General features: G+C 46.0%; 1 protein-coding gene across 1 annotated transcript; it reads right to left on the bottom strand.

The window, feature by feature from the left end:
- Nucleotides 1-3,024: 3,024 nt before the first annotated feature.
- On the bottom strand, nt 3,025-13,624 carry LOC145403934 (trypsin-1-like). The gene is made up of 8 exons (XM_080275536.1): nt 13,602-13,624; nt 12,743-12,993; nt 6,600-6,718; nt 6,299-6,399; nt 5,507-5,651; nt 4,891-5,007; nt 3,481-3,624; nt 3,025-3,165 (listed from the first exon to the last, which is right to left on the bottom strand). Exons 1-8 carry the CDS (start codon nt 13,622-13,624, stop codon nt 3,025-3,027), a joined length of 1,041 nt encoding a protein of 346 aa, XP_080131662.1.
- Between the last annotated feature and the right edge of the window lie 3,678 nt (nt 13,625-17,302).

Genomic DNA, 17,302 nt, shown 5'->3' on the forward strand with positions numbered 1-17,302 from the left:
TGTACGTTCCTTGTAACTCATGGGCGGTACTGAAGAGGGACGCCTTCACGTGGTGGCACTGATATGACCGGGCGGTGGAGCTGCCAGATTACACAGCTGTCCCTCACTCCCCTCCCTATCCCCAGAAAGGACGATGGTGGACTGCTCAAGGTGGGCAATTCCGTCCTGCAGTCCACGGGGTTCACGTTCGTATGAGCCTGGGGGTGCAAGACTAACATACTTTTGGTTCATAAAGGAAGATCTACAGACGCTCGTTAGGAAGATTAGGCGTTTTTCCTTTCCATTTTCCTCTGTAAAATTTAAGCCTCATTCTTTAGTAATTTAGATGAGAGAGAGAGAGAGTGAGAGAGAGAGAGATGAGAGTAGATAGGATAATAGGGGAGGCACAGGAAGTGAAGGAGTGAAAGAGAGAGTAAGGGAGGAGAGGGGGGGGGAGGGAAAGCAGGAAATAGGAGAGTGAGAGAAAAGCGACGACCGTGACGAAAGGGGAAGGGGAGAGAAAGAGAGAGAGAGAGAGAGGGGAGAGAAAGAAAGAGAGGAGGATTAAATAGAGAGAGAGAGGAAATGGAGGGGTGAAGGGGGGGGAAGATGAAGTAAGGGGGAGGGAGGGGAAGAAGAGGGGAGAAGATAGAAGGGAAAGGGGGGGAGAGGGGGGGTTAGGGAGAAGGGGAAGATGGGAGAAATAGGGAGAGGGGAGGCAAGGGAAGGGGAGAAGAGAAGGAAGGTAGGGGGAATGTAGAGGGGAGGTAAGGGGAAAGGGAGAGGTATGAGGGGAGGAGAAACAGGGAAAGAGGAAATTACAGAGGGTGAGGAATAAAAAGGGGAAAGAAAGGAAGAAGAGGGGAAGTAGTAGGTGCGTAGAGATCCAGAAAGAGGGGAGGGGAAGAGGGTAATAGATGCCTCAAACTCAAAGAGGGAAAATATATAGAAAAAGACAAAGAGGGGAGAAGAGTGAGGGAAGAAGGCCGAGGGAATGTTGCAGAGAAAGAGGGGTGCCAGAAGTTGAGGAGAGAGAGAGGGGAGAGATGAGGGGAAACGAGAGAGGGGAAGGAATAAAGGACAGAAGAGGGGAGGGAATGATGGAAGGGGGGGGACATGAGGAGAACCAAAGAGGGGAAGAGCCAGAGGGTGCCACAGAGGGGGTGCCAGACCAGTTTCCTCTCTTTCTTTCTCTCTCTCTCTCTCTCTCTCTCTCTCTCTCTCTCTCACCACGGGAAGCGCCCCGGGGATTGACACCAGAATCGCATCTCCCTCTCTCAATACCCTATCAGATCCACCCAGACTAAACCTTTTCATTACACTCTCTCATTATCCTCCGTATCTCACAGGATTTTCTTCTTTTTAACCTCTTCAGGCCCATGACGTTTAATTAATCCTTGTACAGAGGCATATGAGAGAGGGGGGTGTAAATTGGGGGGTGAAATGGTAGGGGACATGGAGGCGATTTGTTTGTGGCCACCCCTTACGGGATTTGGCGTCTGGCTATAGATAGACCTGACAATTAGGCTCAGATTTTGGAAGGCATCGTATTGAAAGGGTAAATGGGAGGTATATCTAACCCTCCCCTCGCCCCCAAGTTCGTAAAGTCATCCAATAGGTGACTTAATACTGCCTGGTGGCAAGATGAATTAGGGCCAAATACTTCAACGCTTAGTCGGAAAGTGGAGTGCAAAACCCCAAGACTTTATTGCCATTTCTGGAACGCCTGTGGTTTATTAGGTATGGTTAGCCTGCATCCCACATTACTAGAGTGCGGTTAGCAGTAGTAAAGGAAAAAGCAAAACACATTCCCTCTGACGCACCTTCTTGAGAACTTATCGTCGAAGTTAGGGACCTTGTATTCCACTTTTGCGATGTAATTTTTTTAACCATTCGCCCATAAAATACAGTACACGTCATCGGATTGAAGGGGTTAACAGGTGGGCTGGGAAAGTAATAACACCGTAATTTATTCCAGGTGACGCGCAGTGCTTTTGTGGCTTTACTGATACCTTATTGAATATGGACGAGAAGGACAGAACCCGTGTGCGTTCAGATTCCTTTATTTCCCTGCGTCTGGTTGCATTTTTTAGTTTTGTTTATATTTATTTATTTATTTTTTTTTGCATAGACCTACAGTACTAAGCATTACAAAACTGGAAAATACACTTACAGTATTAATCATTACAGAACAGGAAGACTATATATACTTCAGCACTACATAATTCCAATTAAGGTTGTATCAGTCAGTGTTGTGTCTTTGGCCACATTGTAATTTTCTATGTTGTACTACGGTGAGTCTTAGAGTGATCGTATTTTAGCTTATTTAATTATTTCTGTGCATATATCCATTGAGTTTGTTTCACTGGTCGTATCCTGTACTTTGGTTTTATGTTCAAGATATGGTTTGGGTTATTTCAGTTGTGCCAGTGCCAATAAGTAAGTATAAATATATAAATAAATAAAAAAGCGTCATACCCAACACAGAACTCATTACATACTGTATACTAATTCCATCTCTATAAATGCATTACCGTGTTAGAGAAACGGAGATCCTGTTAGGCCGGAAGCTGTTTCACTTCAGGTAACTACTGAATCGTGCGTAAATTTATGAGGTAGCCATTCGTGCAGGTAAAGTAGAATCTCATTTGTTTCTGCGGCAGGTAAAAAGAATCTTAATTGTTTCTACGCCAGGGAGAATTACTTGTATGTTAGATGTTTGTTTAGTAGATACGTATGTGGCACTCCATTCGAGATTAAATTTAAGGATGTGTCATAATAGCCTGTAATGTCAGGTCCATCACTATCATCTGTCATTAACCTACTCCCGTTATTGTTACCATTCCTCATACTGTCTCCGTTACTACCCCCATTACCGTTACCACACCCGTTACCATCCCTCGAACTCCTCAGTACCACTTCCTTCCCTAATACTATCCCCATTACCACTCCCATCACTAATACCAACCCTCGTACTTCCCGTTACCACACCCATTACCGTTACCACACCCATTACTGTTACCATCCTTCTTGCCATCCACCTTTTTACGAGTCAATGAAGAGTCTAATCCAGTCCAGGTAGTGTGACACCTGGGTAGAGACGAAAGGTGTAGCATCACATTCTTCCCCCCACGAGATGATCCCCTGCTGGACCCCCTCGCAAAATAGGGGCCCTCCTGCGTCACCCTGGGGGGGAGAGGGGGGGAGGGTTAGTTGGGTAGGGTGTTACAGGGGATTACAAGGACAAGGAGTGCTTCAAAAGGTCTTAAGGCCCCATATGGAAGAGGTAGAGTGGATGATGTTAAAATGTGCTGATGTATGTTGTTACTTTGATAGTGGGAGAAGAGTATGAGAGAGAGAGAGAGAGAGAGAGAGAATGAAATGTGTGTGCTTTTGTGTGTGAGAGAAAGGTAGAGAGAGGGAGGAAGGGATAGAATATGAGTGTGTGTGTGTGTTTATGTATGTATGTATGTGTATGTATGTATGTTTATTAGTACTCACATAACAGGTGCCTCTTCCCCCAGTATATCCTGCACAAATCATATCCAACATAATGGAGTCAGGTCCGTGAATCTCCATGCACTTGGCGTCGTCTATGTAAGGCACCTCCACGAAGCGCAGGTCTTCGCTGTAGTCACCGTTTATCTATCGAAATAATTAGATCGATAAATTCCCCCATACCTCACAAGTTATAAGTTATCCCGTCTAGTTATGACGCTTCTCATATCGAAATAATTAGATCGATAATTTCCCTCATACCCCTGTCTAGTTATTTCGATTCTCAAATTACTTTCTGATACCTGACGTGAGTAATTAAGTCTCCCATACCTGACAAAAGTTGTGAGTTACCCCTCCCCCTCTGTTCCTCACGTTTACACTTATACGTCCATCATTTCTCAAAAAAGTGTTACCCCTGTAGGCCGTGCGATTCTCTCCAACCACTTATTTTTCCGACCCACTTAAACACACCTCACTTCTTCGTATCTCAGGTAATCCCTCTGTTTACCGTTCACGTCCAGAATAGGTTAATATAAAAATGAACATTAATTTCTCTATGCCTAAGGAAAGTAAATGTTGCCCCAGTATTCCTTCGTGTTCTTTCCATCCTCTCAAGCACATCTCAATTATACGTATCTCAGGTAGTCACTGAGGTCCTCATTTTACCTGGCCAAATCAAGCTAATTACATCCATCATGCCCAGGTAAAGTTAAGGCTACCTCCATCTAGCTTTTACGAATTCCTTCCTACTTATTATTCACCTTCGCGACATCGCCTCCCACACAAACTCATCTCACTTCCCGTCCCCACCGAAATGATCAAAACAGTCCCAGTCAAACATCATCAGCCCAAAGAGATGAGATTAGACAGTTTTATATAATTTAGGGTTAACGTCATTTGGCTGTTTTAAGGTTTCAGGCTTTCTTGTAGCTTTTGCGTTTATTCTTAACTTGGTTTGTGGCATTTTTACCTGCATGTTCAGCTGTCTTCCTTTACACAGCAGTGGTCTAGCTGTTATTTACCTCTTAATTACTCACAGGTAGCACTATATTCGGTCTTGCGCCTCCTGTTTCCCCTCATGATCCGTAGCCCCCCTCCCTGACCACTAACGTCTGTCTTCCCTCGTTTCTCTAATAACCCGGAGTCCCAGCCCTCTCCCCCAGCCCCAGTCCTATCTGCTTGTAGTCCCAGCCTACCTGTGTTTACTTCCAGCTCTCACTTCCTGCACTCCTAGCCCCAGCCCCACCTGTATGTAGCCTCAGGCCTCACCTGTGTGTATTCATAGCCCCCACTACCAACCCAGTCTAATCTGTGTAGCCCCAGCCCCACCTGTGTGTAGCCCCAGCCCTCACCTGTCTGTAGTCCTAGCCCTCACTCCTAATCCTAGTCCCACCCGTGCAGCCCCATCCTTACGTCTGTGTAGCCCCAGCCAACAGCGGTGCACATGACCCCCGGGGCTGGCTCCTGGTAGTCCGCTGGCAGGGCTACCGGCTCCACCACCCCAGCCTCAAACACGAAGCTGGTCGATGTCTGTGGCGAAGTAAACGAAAAAGATATTGTATACTCAGGAAAAGAGAGAGAGAGAGAGAGAGAGAGAGAGAGAGGTTTAACATTTCTTTTCACTCGCCTCTTTTTGCCATCTAACCACCTTGCAGTACTCAGCATCTAATTAGCAAGATCTGACTTTGTAGCTTAGAAGAGGTGTTTGTGAGACAACTTTATTAAATAGGTGAAAAAAGAAGGAACCCAAGGATGAAAGCATGCAAAATTTAACTCATTCCAGCACCCATACTTAACTTTCATACCCTGTCTCCTTATTCTCATTTACCATTTCTTCCTGTTCCCTTACACTTCCTCGTTCCTCCCTATCCTACCTTCCAACAACCTCACCTCAATTCTGCCTCCCTTAGTGATCTCCCTACTGCCTATCCGTCCATCCCCTACCCTCTCCCTACCTTCCTTAGCTTACCCTCCCTTCTCACGACCTTCCTTAACTTACACTCCCTTCTCCCTATCCTCCCTTCCTTACCCTGACAATGGCGATATCGTTGGCTCCGGTGGTGGTACTGTAGTCGTGCATCTCAATGTGTTCACTCCGCAGCGTCTGTTCGAACCCTGAGACGTGGTTCAGGTTCTGCTCCCCGGCCACCACGTCGAAGGAACCACTGCTGTACCTGTAGGGGAGGGGGTGGTGGTTCAGTGGGTAGGGGAGTTAGGGTGCTTTGTTGATAGGTTTGATTGTGGTTAGATGTAGGGAATGGTTGGGTAGTTTGGTCCTCTCTCTCTCTCTCTCTCTCTCTCTCTCTCTCTCTCATTGTCGGTAACTTTAATTCTGTATATATGTAGGGAATAGTTTGATAGTACTCTCTCTCTCTGTCTCTCTCACCTTCAGGGGCATGAGTTTAAGTGCATCTGAATCTAAACCCAAAATGAGGTACTTACAGTCCCCCCCTTATTATCACCTCATGGGCTTTCAGACATCAAAACACACATAGGAATATCCAGTATAATGCAAGACACAAAGAAAACAACGCATAGACAACAAAAATTAGGGATACACAGAATAGTTTAGTCACCCCGGCCTCATTAAGAGAAAACGGTGCCATGAGAGAAAACTTGTTTCTAGGTTGGCAGGCTCGAAATCTTCAGTATTGAGAGAGAGAGGGAGAGAGAGAGAGAGAGAGAGACAAAAAACAGGAGCAAATATTCAAACTTTCCTTCAAAAAAATAAAATAGAATAAATAAAATCCCCACATGTACCACTTATAGCCCTGTCAGCCTCGCTGCAGGTAAAAACACACACACACCTGCCTCCACTCACCCCTTCACACACTGCGCCGCCGTCAGGATGTGGTTCGCGTTAAGGATGGTTCCCCCGCAGACGTGTGTGGAGCCGAACATGCCGCGGTGCTGAAGGGACACCTGAAGGGGTTGGGGGGGGGGTCAATGGGGCGTATCCAGGGAGGGGGGAAGATTGGCATGTAAATCTTCACCTTTATCTTCACCTTTATCACACATATGTACTTAATGATATAAATAACGTCAGTAATTATCGTAGTCTGGAACGCACTTTACACACACACACACACACACACACACACACACACACACACACAGCCTACCATAGAGGGGAACTGTCCTTGTGTTGTGACGTCCCCTCCCACGATGCGACTGTGGTCCAAACGAGGAGGCTTTGGTCCCAAGAGTTTCACACGAGGAGGCACCAAACCCCCCTTCACACCTGTACACCATTGTTATTATTATTATTATTATTATTATTAGTAGTAGTAGTAGTAGTAGTAGTAGTAATAGTAATAGTATTATCTTTAATATTATCATCACCCCGATATCATCATCATCACCGGCATCGTCACCATCACCATCACCATCATCGTCATCATCATCCAAGTTACAAATTCTACCATTCCCATCCTCCCATCCCTCTCCCCCTTGCCCCCCCAACCTCACCTGTCAGCGCCCCCAGCAGGAGCAAGCAGAAGGCGTTGAGTAGTAGCCTCATCGCGTGGGTGGATAGGGTACAAGTGGCGTAGAAGAAGCAGACGAGGAAGATATATATATTACTCACTGGGCTCTTATCTTTCCCACTTACTATCACCTCCATGACTAGATGAAAAATACCACCTTACCGAAACTGTGCTCGAGAGGATGGGAGTCTAATTTCACATGGACTTTTTTTTTCCTTTATTTTTCCTTCCTCCATTCATTGTCTCTTAAAAAAAATATAATTGATGTGAAATAGGACATAGCACTTTCGCTTTTCTTGTGGCCGCGGGTTAATGGATATACACAGCGTCTGAATTTCCCTTACGTCAAACTGCATTCTTCCCAATTATCCTCAGCGCGTCAGGTGTAGCCAGGTGTAGTTGGCAGGATATCATCCAGGGACAGCAGCAGTGTGTAGTAGCAGTATGTAGTAGAAGTGTGTAGTAGAAGTGTGTAGTAGCGGTGTGTAGTAGCAGTGTATAGCAGCAGTGTGTAGTAGCAGTATGTAGCAGCAGTGTGTTGTAGCAGTGTGTTGTAGCGGTGTGTAGTAGCAGTGTGTAGTAGCAGTGTGTAGCAGTAGAGGTCTGGCACTTGGTACAACTGACAATCTTGACATAATCACATGTTTGTTGGTGGTACTGACATGAATGAAGGAAGGTGTCAAAAAATAGCTGAAATGACCACGTAACTGTGATGCAGGAACGTTGGAAATTGTACCAACTCTCTCTCTCTCTCTCTCTCTATACCAGGTACATGTGTGGGCAACTGTACCATTAATACCGGCAATAGCTCGTGCCTGTACACCATTCCCCTGGTACTTTATATGGACTGACAAAAAGACGGGGTACTAAGCTGAGAGAATCTGCAGCAATGTGAGGGGTAAAAAATAAAAGTTCTGTTTACTTTCTCTTGTGGATGTATAACGTTATTATTTATTTAGGCCAGCCCAAGTAGTTCTCTTCGATCCATCCATCCATAATCCATCCAGCCATCCATCTTGCAGCATCAGGAGGGTTGGGGGAATAATCTAGCACTGTATTACACATTCTACAGTACGGCAAAGGAAGTAAGTTTAATGTATGTAAGATTTAAGTTGTGTTTCCTTCTTTTCAAAGTATCTTAAAACAAAACTTGGTATAAATATTTCCTTGATTAACTCTACGACATACCTAAGCAGAAAATATATGGGCCAAGAAACAGTCTAATAATTCTAAAGGTGACACACACACACACACACACACACACACACACACACACACACACACACACACACACACACACACACACACACCAAAATAAGGTTAGGTTGGGATAAGGTCGTAGTGAGATCGTGGGGAGGTCAATGTAGGAGTTGGTAGACATTACTGACTCTTGGCTTTTGTCTCCTGGGTGGATGCCGATTATTGCTTGCGTTTGTGCATGGAAATTCCGTATCTTAGGCCTTACTTCACTGTCATAGCAGGGAGAAGGGAGTAGGTAGGGTAGGGGTGGTTGGGGGCTGTGTAGGGTAGGGGTGGTTGGGGAGCTGTGTACGGTAGGGGTGGTGTGAGGTGTTTGGGAGGCTGTGTAGGGTAGGGATGGTGTGGGGTGGTTGGGAGGCTGCGTAGGGTAGGGGGTGGTTGGGGTGCTGTGTAGAGTAGGGGTGGTGTGGGATAGTTGGGGTGCTGTGTAGGGTAGGGGTGGTGTGGGATGGGTGGAGGGCTGTGTAGGGTAGGGGTGGTGTGGGGTGGTTGGGAGGGGCTGTGTAGGGTAGGGGTGGTGTGGGGTGGTTGCGGGGCTGTGTAGGGTAGGGGTGGTTGGGAGGGGCTGTGGAGGGTAGGGGTGGTTGGGGGGCTGTGGAGGGTAGGGGTGGTATGGGGAATGGAGGGAGGGCCGTTGTAATAACTAAATTAACACGTGAGACAGGTGTATACGTGGGTGTACTCTAACCAGGTGAGGTGACTAGGCAACATATTTGGAAGCAAGGTGAGCAACAATTATATTTATCGTGAGTCAGGCTTAAAATAATCTTCCTCCTCTCTTTCCCTCTGTTTTTCACCTCCGTCTTTTGATTGGCATGTGTCTAGGTGTTTGAAAATGAAGGTCCTATTCCATTTATGTGTTTATTTAGTTATTTATTTATTTATTTTTGTATTCTCATTGTCATTAGAAGGGACTGTCTTACCAACCTCTCATCCTTTGGTTCCTTGGCAAAACATGTATGCCTCCGTAGCAGCTTTATTTAGGGAACTTAGACCAGTGTAGCGAATATGCCAACTCAGCGTGACATGCGGTATCGGTATCTTATTAAGTGACGCAGGTGGCACGAGTCTCACACGATAGGCGTCACGTCTTCCCTGGGTCCTTAGCGAGTGTCTTGAGGTGCAGGTGGTGGTGTTCTCAGGGGCATGGAAAGCAGCTCTCTCTCCCTCTCTCTCTCTCTCTCACTTTCTCTCCCTCCCTCCCTCTCTCTCTCTCTCTCTCTCTCTCTCTACCTATTTTTATTTATTTATTTTTCTTCTGACTCTGGACATATGTTTAGGAAGCCCGTTTCTGAGGTCCAGCAGTCCAAGTACGACACACGACACCCTCAGAAGCCCTCACACGTCACCATTTAGGCTCTCATACCCACTGTCTGTATTGTGATGTGCTAGGATGATCACCCACAGATCAAGTGTTATGGTATTAGGCTAGTGGAGGTCTTGAACAAAGCAAAATGATATAGCGTCAGGAAGAATTAAAAAAAAAAAAACTACTTGATGATACTGAAAAAAAAAAAAAAAAAAAAAAAAAACGAATAGGCCTAGACGATAACACACCCGTCTGATAATGACAGTGACGGGAGGATGTGATTATTATTATTATTTTTTTGTGTGTGTGCGATTCTGGACATAGGTTTGGCAGCCCGTTTCCTCAGGCTCAGCAGTCCTTCCATGTTCCTCATTTCATTACGGCCTCCTTCCTACCAAGACAGTGATACCAGCTGCCACCTCTGAACCTGCCTCACGTGTTGACCTAGTGACAATTCCCCCCTCTCCCTATCCCTCCCCCTGCAACTTCAGCTACCCCTCCCCCTCCCCTTCCCCCCACAACTACAACTACCCCTCCCCCTCCCCTCCCCCTCCCTTCTCCTCCCCCCATTAATCATCTTGGTTGTCCACACCTCCACTCAATCCAAAAAATCTCTCACAAACCCGGTACCATTTTCACCACACACACACACACACACACACACACACACACACACACACACACACACACAAATATGCACGTTCCATCCTCGTGTTCCATCTCACATAAATCTGGAAAGGAGAGGGTGATGAAAACGCTTATTTATTTATTTTTCTTAAAGTTTATTTCAGTATACAAACAGGAGTAATGTAAAGTTGTTGTTGGTGGATTGTTACGCCTCCCAGTATGAGAGAAAATTGTTGTACCTCACTGTTAAAAGTCACCCTTAAAAGAAAATGGAATTGTTTGGAGGTGAGAGGGGTGAAATTTAAGGGAGGGGTGAAACTTAGGGGAGGGGTGATACTTAAGGGAAGGGTGAAATTTAAGGGAGGGGTGAAACTTAAGGGAAGAGTGAAATTTAAGGGGGGTAAAATTTAAGGGAGGGGTGAAACTTAAGGGAATGGTGAAATTTAAGGGAGGGGTGAAATTTAAGGGAGGGGTGAAATTTTAAGGGAGGTCATCGAGTGAAGGGTTTAGGCTTTATTGACAAGTATAAAAGATGGGATAGAGTATGGGTATATTTACACACACACACACACACACACACACACACACACACACACACACACACACGCACACAATTATTGGCCGGGGATTTAATTTAGCGACATCGTAGGCTAATATTATACTCTATTAAATTTATAACTTTTTTTTTATTTTTCTTTTTTTTTTCCTTTTCTATGTAAATATTCAGGAGCTGGGATGCTTCAGTAACCCTCTGTATTTCTGACTCTCCATTCAGCTCTAATTCGACAAGTAGAGGGTGATTTGAACAGAAAAGCTTGAATAATGTACACAATCATCGTCATCATCATCATCACCATCATTATCACCGTCGTCATCATCATCATCATCATCACCTTAAAAGACTGGGAGTGCTAGAATCCAGAAACTATTATCGTCATCATCATCATCACCATTATCACCATCATCATCATCACCATCACCATCACCTTCAGCATCATCATCGTTATCATCATCATCATCATCACCCTAAAAGACTGAGAGTGGTAGGATCTAGAAACAGTCATTATCATCATCATCATCATCACCCTAACCCTATTCCCACGTCAAGATGAACTGAAGTGAATGACACACTTATATAAAAACATCTTTCCTCACAAACTTCTTAACAACTTTCATCAAGCTCCTTAATAGAAACACCTTTTTAACCCTTTCCCAATTGTAGGTTTCTTCGAGGTAATTAGAATCGCCAGGTATCAGCCGGGATGAATAGCTAAAAGGTCGGTGTTAAGGTCCAAGAGGTTAAGGTAGAATTTGTCTTAAGATGAGCGTCTTGAGCTTAGTTAAGAAAGAATTGGTGGTTTACTGAGGACCTTACAATTGCTCCAAACCAGGTGTTAAATGATAAAATTCTCTCTCTCTCTCTCTCTCTCTGCCTTTTTTTTTTCTATTCTCTTTCATGTAATTTTATTCCATGGAAGTAGAAAATTATAAAACACCTAGCTAATCTTGACTCTCTACCTCTGCCCTCACCCTCTTCTTTTTTTTCTCCTCCTCCTCCTCCTCCTCATCATCATCATCATCATCATCATCATCATCATCATCATATATTCCTGACAGGTAGATACTTATAAAACAGAGCTAATCTAGATACTACTCTCAACCACCGACTTTGCCTTCTCCACAATCCTCTCCTCGTTTTCCTTCTTCTTCTCCTTTTTCTTTTCTTCCAACTTCTCCCCCTCCTTCTCTTCCTCCTCCTCCTGACTTCCTTTTCCCCTAGTTGATCGTGGAAGATGTTTTAGTAAGTCAATCACTTCCAATATCCCAGGGTGAAGGGACCTTGCTTGTGAGGAGGGTGGAGCGGATGAGAAGGGAGGAGGAGGGGGAGGAGGAGGAGCAGGTGGAGGGGGAGGAGGAGGAGGAGCAGGTGGAGGAGGAGGAAGATCATCAGGAGAGTGAGAGAGGAAAGCAGGGGGAGAAGGAGAAGTAGGAGGAGGAGGGGAAGGAGGAGGAGGGAGGTGATGGACTGGGGGAGGAGGGGAAGGGGTGACTAAATTCGTGTCTTTTCCTTTCCTCCTCTTCCTCTTCCTTCCAGCTCCCAATTTTCTTCCTCCTCTTACTCCTCCTCCTCCTCCTCTTCTCCCACGTTCTATCGTCTGCAGCATCGCCCCTCCTCCTCTTCCTCTTCCTCTCTCTTCCTCTTCTGGTGCCTCTTCCTCCCGTCTTGTGCTTCTCCGTCGCCTGCTTCTGTGTCGGTGTAACAGGATGAACACCAACACTGTAGAGGAAATGAAGAATAATCAAGGCTTTTGTGTATTTCGCCTCAGTTATGGATATCCATGTGTCTTATAGTAAGTCTTGAGTACGGTATGACAATAAATAACCATATCTGTCTACCTATCTATCTGTCTATCTTGTGTGTGTGTGTGTGAGTTCGTGTACGTGTGTGTGCATTGTTATTACGATGCTATCCCCAAAGCACTGTAATATGCAGTAAATTACATGTAGAATTAGGCTCAAATAAATTCAGACCACTGCTGCCTCTGATAAGGTCTGTGTATACTTTAGACCAACACTGACTCACCCAGGACCAAACACAGCAGGACCCCAAAGCCAGCAGAGAGCAGGACAGCAGTGGGTGAGGATGTGTGGGGTGTGAGCGGGGTGGGGACGGGGGCTGAGTACTGGCACTCCCCTCCGTACTGACCCGTGGCACATCTGCACGTGTATCCGCCGCGCTCGTTCACGCACGTGCCCCCATGCAGGCAGGGTGAGGTGAGGCACTCGTCCACGTCCACGCACTCACCAGACACGAGTTCGAATCCCGGTTGACAGCTGGGAGACAAGGAGATGGTTAGATGTGGGTTTGTGTGTATCGGTAGTTGTAAATATGGTTGTGATGTTAAAAATCTGTGTGTGTGTGTGTGTGTGTGTGTGTGTGTGTGTGTGTGTGTGTGTGTGTGCTTCATCTCACCTGCATGAATGTCGGCCCAGGGTGAGGGAGCAGGTGAGGGGGTGAGAGCAACGGAAGGCATCAGTGCAGGGGAGGGGGAGGGAGCCAGCACACCCCTCCTCCACCCCCTGGTACTCCCCCACCACCTTCCCCCAGGCAGTGGCGTGGGTGTAGGGGGGAAGGGGGAGGGGGCGGTTCCACACTTGAAGATCCCCCACACAAACTGGTTGGGGAAAGAGAAAATGTAAGAATTGAACTGGAATCCATAAAGTAAACATTATAACTTGTATTCTTCATGTAAAGTATTTCCAGATTTTTTTTTTTATGTGTCTAACTATGGGTATAGTCTCAACAGTACCTTTACCTGCTACACACCTTTACATATCACCACTTTGGCCCGTATTATTGTCGTTTAAGGAAGCTCTCCAACACCTTTTATTTAGTGATTTATTTTGCTTATTACGCCTTGAACTTTCCTCCCCTGTGTTACATAAATCCATCTGATGTCTCCATTCTTATGCGTAGCTAGCGTGCAGGAGGATATGAGGTAAGCATATCAAAGAATAAATCGCTAAGGAAGAGGTGCTAGGGAGCCGTAGAAATGACCGGTGTGATCTTAGAAAATACTGATTCCTTATATATATCTCACTGTACTTTTTATCATATGAGCTTGAATACACACAGGAAAAAAAAATGTAAGGAAGGAAGAATTTGTGGATATTCTCTTTTAATGACCAACTTTGATTGCTAGGATTGAAAACAGGTATCATCATTAATCTAGCACACATACCTAATCAGTCCAGGTGTCACAAATACTTGATAATATTTAACTTTCTTTGGTATACATTGACGTAAATTTTTCCTCTGTGTTTCAGGAGGCGATGTCGTGTCCAGCGTGAAGGTAAGGGACTTAGACGTGGGATGCTGGGACTTAAGACGTGGGATGATGGGACTTAAGACGTGGGATGATGGGACTTAAGACGTGGGATGATGGGACTTAAGACGTGGGATGATGGGACTTAAGACGTGGAATGATGGGACTTAAAGACGTGGAATGATGGGACTTTAAGACGTGGGATGATGGGACTTAAGACGTGGGATGATGGGACTTTAAGACGTGGGTTGCTGGGACTTAAGACGTGGGTTGATGGGACTTAAGACGTGGGATGAAAATGTGATGCTTCTTTCGCCTACTGAGCCTTTATTGCTATACTCCTTTCACCTTAACTTGGCCCAGGTTTTTGTCGTTTTGTAACTTATTTCACGAAGCTCAGTGGCAGAAGAGGACAATGCAAGAGGTCTACATCCATTACGTAATATTTCTTAGTGCTTAGCCTGATATTCTAGTGTTAAACTATTGTTACAACTTAGGAATCTAGCTGGAGATTTGGCAGCTTTGTAGTCTAGATGGAGATATGGCAATTTTAAGCCAAGTTAGAGTAAAAAGGATATAGGTCTTGTGGTTTATATGGTTACCAGGTTTATCTGAAGGTAGTAGTTATACTCATTTTACTCCTACTTGGCCTAAAATTGCCATCTCTCCTTGATTGATGGGTTTCAAAAATAGATTAACACTAGATTATGGTGCTAGTCACGAAGAAGTGCTGGGGCAAGGATGTGCAGCGGTAGTATTGTCTTATTCTGCCTCTGGACTACGTGAAATGAGCTTCGAAGGGACGAAAATTTGGGCCAAGTTCAGTAAAAAGAGTATAGAAATGTTGAAGTTGTCCCTGCCCAAGGAAAATGGTTAGCTAAGGGGATACTATTTTAGTTTGCGCAAGAAGGTAAGTTCGTTTTCTGTTAAGTGTACTGGAATGTTTATAAATTGGAGAATGTGTAATGTGTTGTTTTCTGTGGTGTTATACTTGATCGTATGTCCGGGGAAGCAAAAATGAATGATATATATTACACGAGATACTGAAGCTGTGTAATTGAAGCTACAGATTTGGATAGGTTCATTTTTATTAAGCAGCCTGGTCTCTGCTTAATCAAGGCATCTCGTACTCTTAAGAATATACAAGAGGGACCCCAAGCACGTGAACACAGCAGTAAAAGTTAAATTGTTCGTGTTGGAAATATGGTCTGCGAAGGAAAATTATGAGTTTGTTTGTTTTTTCGTTTTTGGATAGGGTGTGGAGATGTTGGGGTGTGGTTGTGTAGAGGTGTGACTGTGGGTGTGTTGGGGTGTGGGTGTGTAGAGGTGTGACTGTGGGTGTGTTGGGATGTGGGTGTGTAGAGGTGTGACTGTGGGTGTGTTGGGATGTGAGTGTGTAGAGGTGTGACTGGTTGTGTGGGTGTGTTGGGATGTGGGTGTGTAGAGGTGTGACTGGTTGTGTGTGTGTGTTGGGATGTGGGTGTGTAGAGGTGTGACTGTGGGTGTGTTGGGGTGTGGGTGTGTAGAGGTGTGACTGTGGGTGTGTTGGGATGTGGGTGTGTAGAGGTGTGACTGGTTGTGTGGGTGTGTAGAGATGTGACCGTGGGTGTGTTAGGATGTGGAGGTGTAGAGGTGTGACCGTGGGCGTGTGGTGTGTTGGGATGTGAGGTGTGACTCCGGGGATGTGGCTGTGTAGTGGTTTCGAGGGGTGAACTAGTCTATCTTGTTTTGAGACTTACCTTGGTGGAGAGTCTTGTCTATCTTCCCACCCTCAAGCACGCCCATCCCGCCCACTCTGACCTCCAGTGGCGTGGGCGGGGGGGATGAAGGCACCTTGACTGATTTGGGGGTAGGGTGGGAGGGGGAAGAGTGGGGGAGAATTGTGGGTGGGAGAGGGGGAGAAGTGGTTGAGCGTAGGGGGGTGTTGAAGGAGAGAGGGAGAGAGTTAAGAAAAGGGTTGAAAGGGGGAGGGTAAGTAGGTGGGAGGGAGGCGTTGAAAAAAGGGTTGAAGGGGGTGTTAGGGAGGGTGATGGTTGTGTGGTTGTGGTGGTGGTGATCGAGGGTGATAGTGAGGGTGTGGTGGAGAGGGTGGTACTCCCCCCTCACTGTATGCCATTCCTCTCCCCCCACCACCAGCATCCCCTCCCCCTCTCCCCCCACACACACCTCACCCTCCCTCTCTCCCACGCCCGCCAGGCAGACACACGCCGCACCGTTACGTAGCTGTGAAGAGAGAGAGAGAGAATCATCGTCATCATCATCATCATCACATCATACCAATATTATTATAATCACCTTATGTCACGTACTTGATCATATCTTCCCACAGACAATTTCGTTCAGGTAAAGAACACCTGTGCTCGACAGATTAATAAATTGTCTCACTCACGACTCTATTACCCGTAACTTTGATTTACTTCAGAATAATTCGCATGTATAAACAAAAAATGAGAACACAAAGTAAAAAATGAGGACAATGTAAAAGATGATTACACAGTGGACTTACGTGGAGTGTAAGTGTGGGCGCGTATGGGCGGCGGTACAGGCGTAGCAAGAGTCCAGACTGTGGGCGTGGGGTCCTTAGGCTGATCTGGGCGGAGACGGGCGTGGAGAACAGCGAGGGCGTGGGCGTGAATGTGAGGGCGATGGTGAGGAGGGAGGCGTGGGTGAGGGTGATGTGGTGGTGGTGGGCGGGCCTGTGACACCCACCCACACACCCACCACCACCCCGCCCACCCTCGCCACCACACGCACCGGGGCAGGGCGGGGGTATCATGGTGGAGCAGGCGTGGGCGTGGGCGTGTTGGGTTGGGGCGGCCATGTCCTGCACCTGTGGGACACCTGAAGCATAATTAGTCTGCCCTAGAAGCATTATTTATTTATTTATTTATTTTTTAGTAGGGTCTTCAGTCAATCATTCCTTCATCCGTACTTTCGTTCCAGCTCTGCATACACTTCAGTAAGGTTTCCGCGAGATAATGATAAGCCTAATAAAGCAGAGTAAAAATTTGGCTCCCTTGTGCGTGGCTTCTTCTTCCACTCACATTGTTTCATTGTCATACTGTTTCAGCCTGCGATATTTTTCTCCCTCGCATTTTCCTGTCATAGTTTTCCTTCCTTATGCCACTCCTGCTTAAACCTCTCTCATGTAGCTACCTTCTGTCCTTACCGCCACTGCTCTTACGTGTGTGTGTGTGTGTGTGTGTGTGTGTGTGTGTGTGTGTGTGTGTGTTTTATGGGACTTTTGCTTATCATCATCATCATCGTCATCATTTCCTGACATCCACACCTTTATCCTCACCTGCACTCCTCTTACC

Source organism: Coenobita brevimanus, chromosome 62 (assembly GCF_032717465.1).
Source record: "Coenobita brevimanus isolate Jiangsu-jjx chromosome 62, ASM3271746v2, whole genome shotgun sequence".
Lineage (NCBI taxonomy): Eukaryota > Metazoa > Arthropoda > Malacostraca > Decapoda > Coenobitidae > Coenobita > Coenobita brevimanus.

Bases quoted from the DNA above. Each gene is read 5' to 3' on its own strand.
- LOC145403934 (XM_080275536.1), bottom strand. From the start codon at position 13,624: ATGGAGACATCAGATGGATTTAT. The intron at 5,652-6,298 runs GTGAGTGGAGGC...CCTCCCCTACAG, and splicing joins GCGGCGCAGTGTGTGAAGGG to GTACAGCAGTGGTTCCTTCG. The intron at 3,166-3,480 runs GTGAGTACTAAT...TCTCCCCCCCAG, and splicing joins GGGGAAGAGGCACCTGTTAT to GGTGACGCAGGAGGGCCCCT.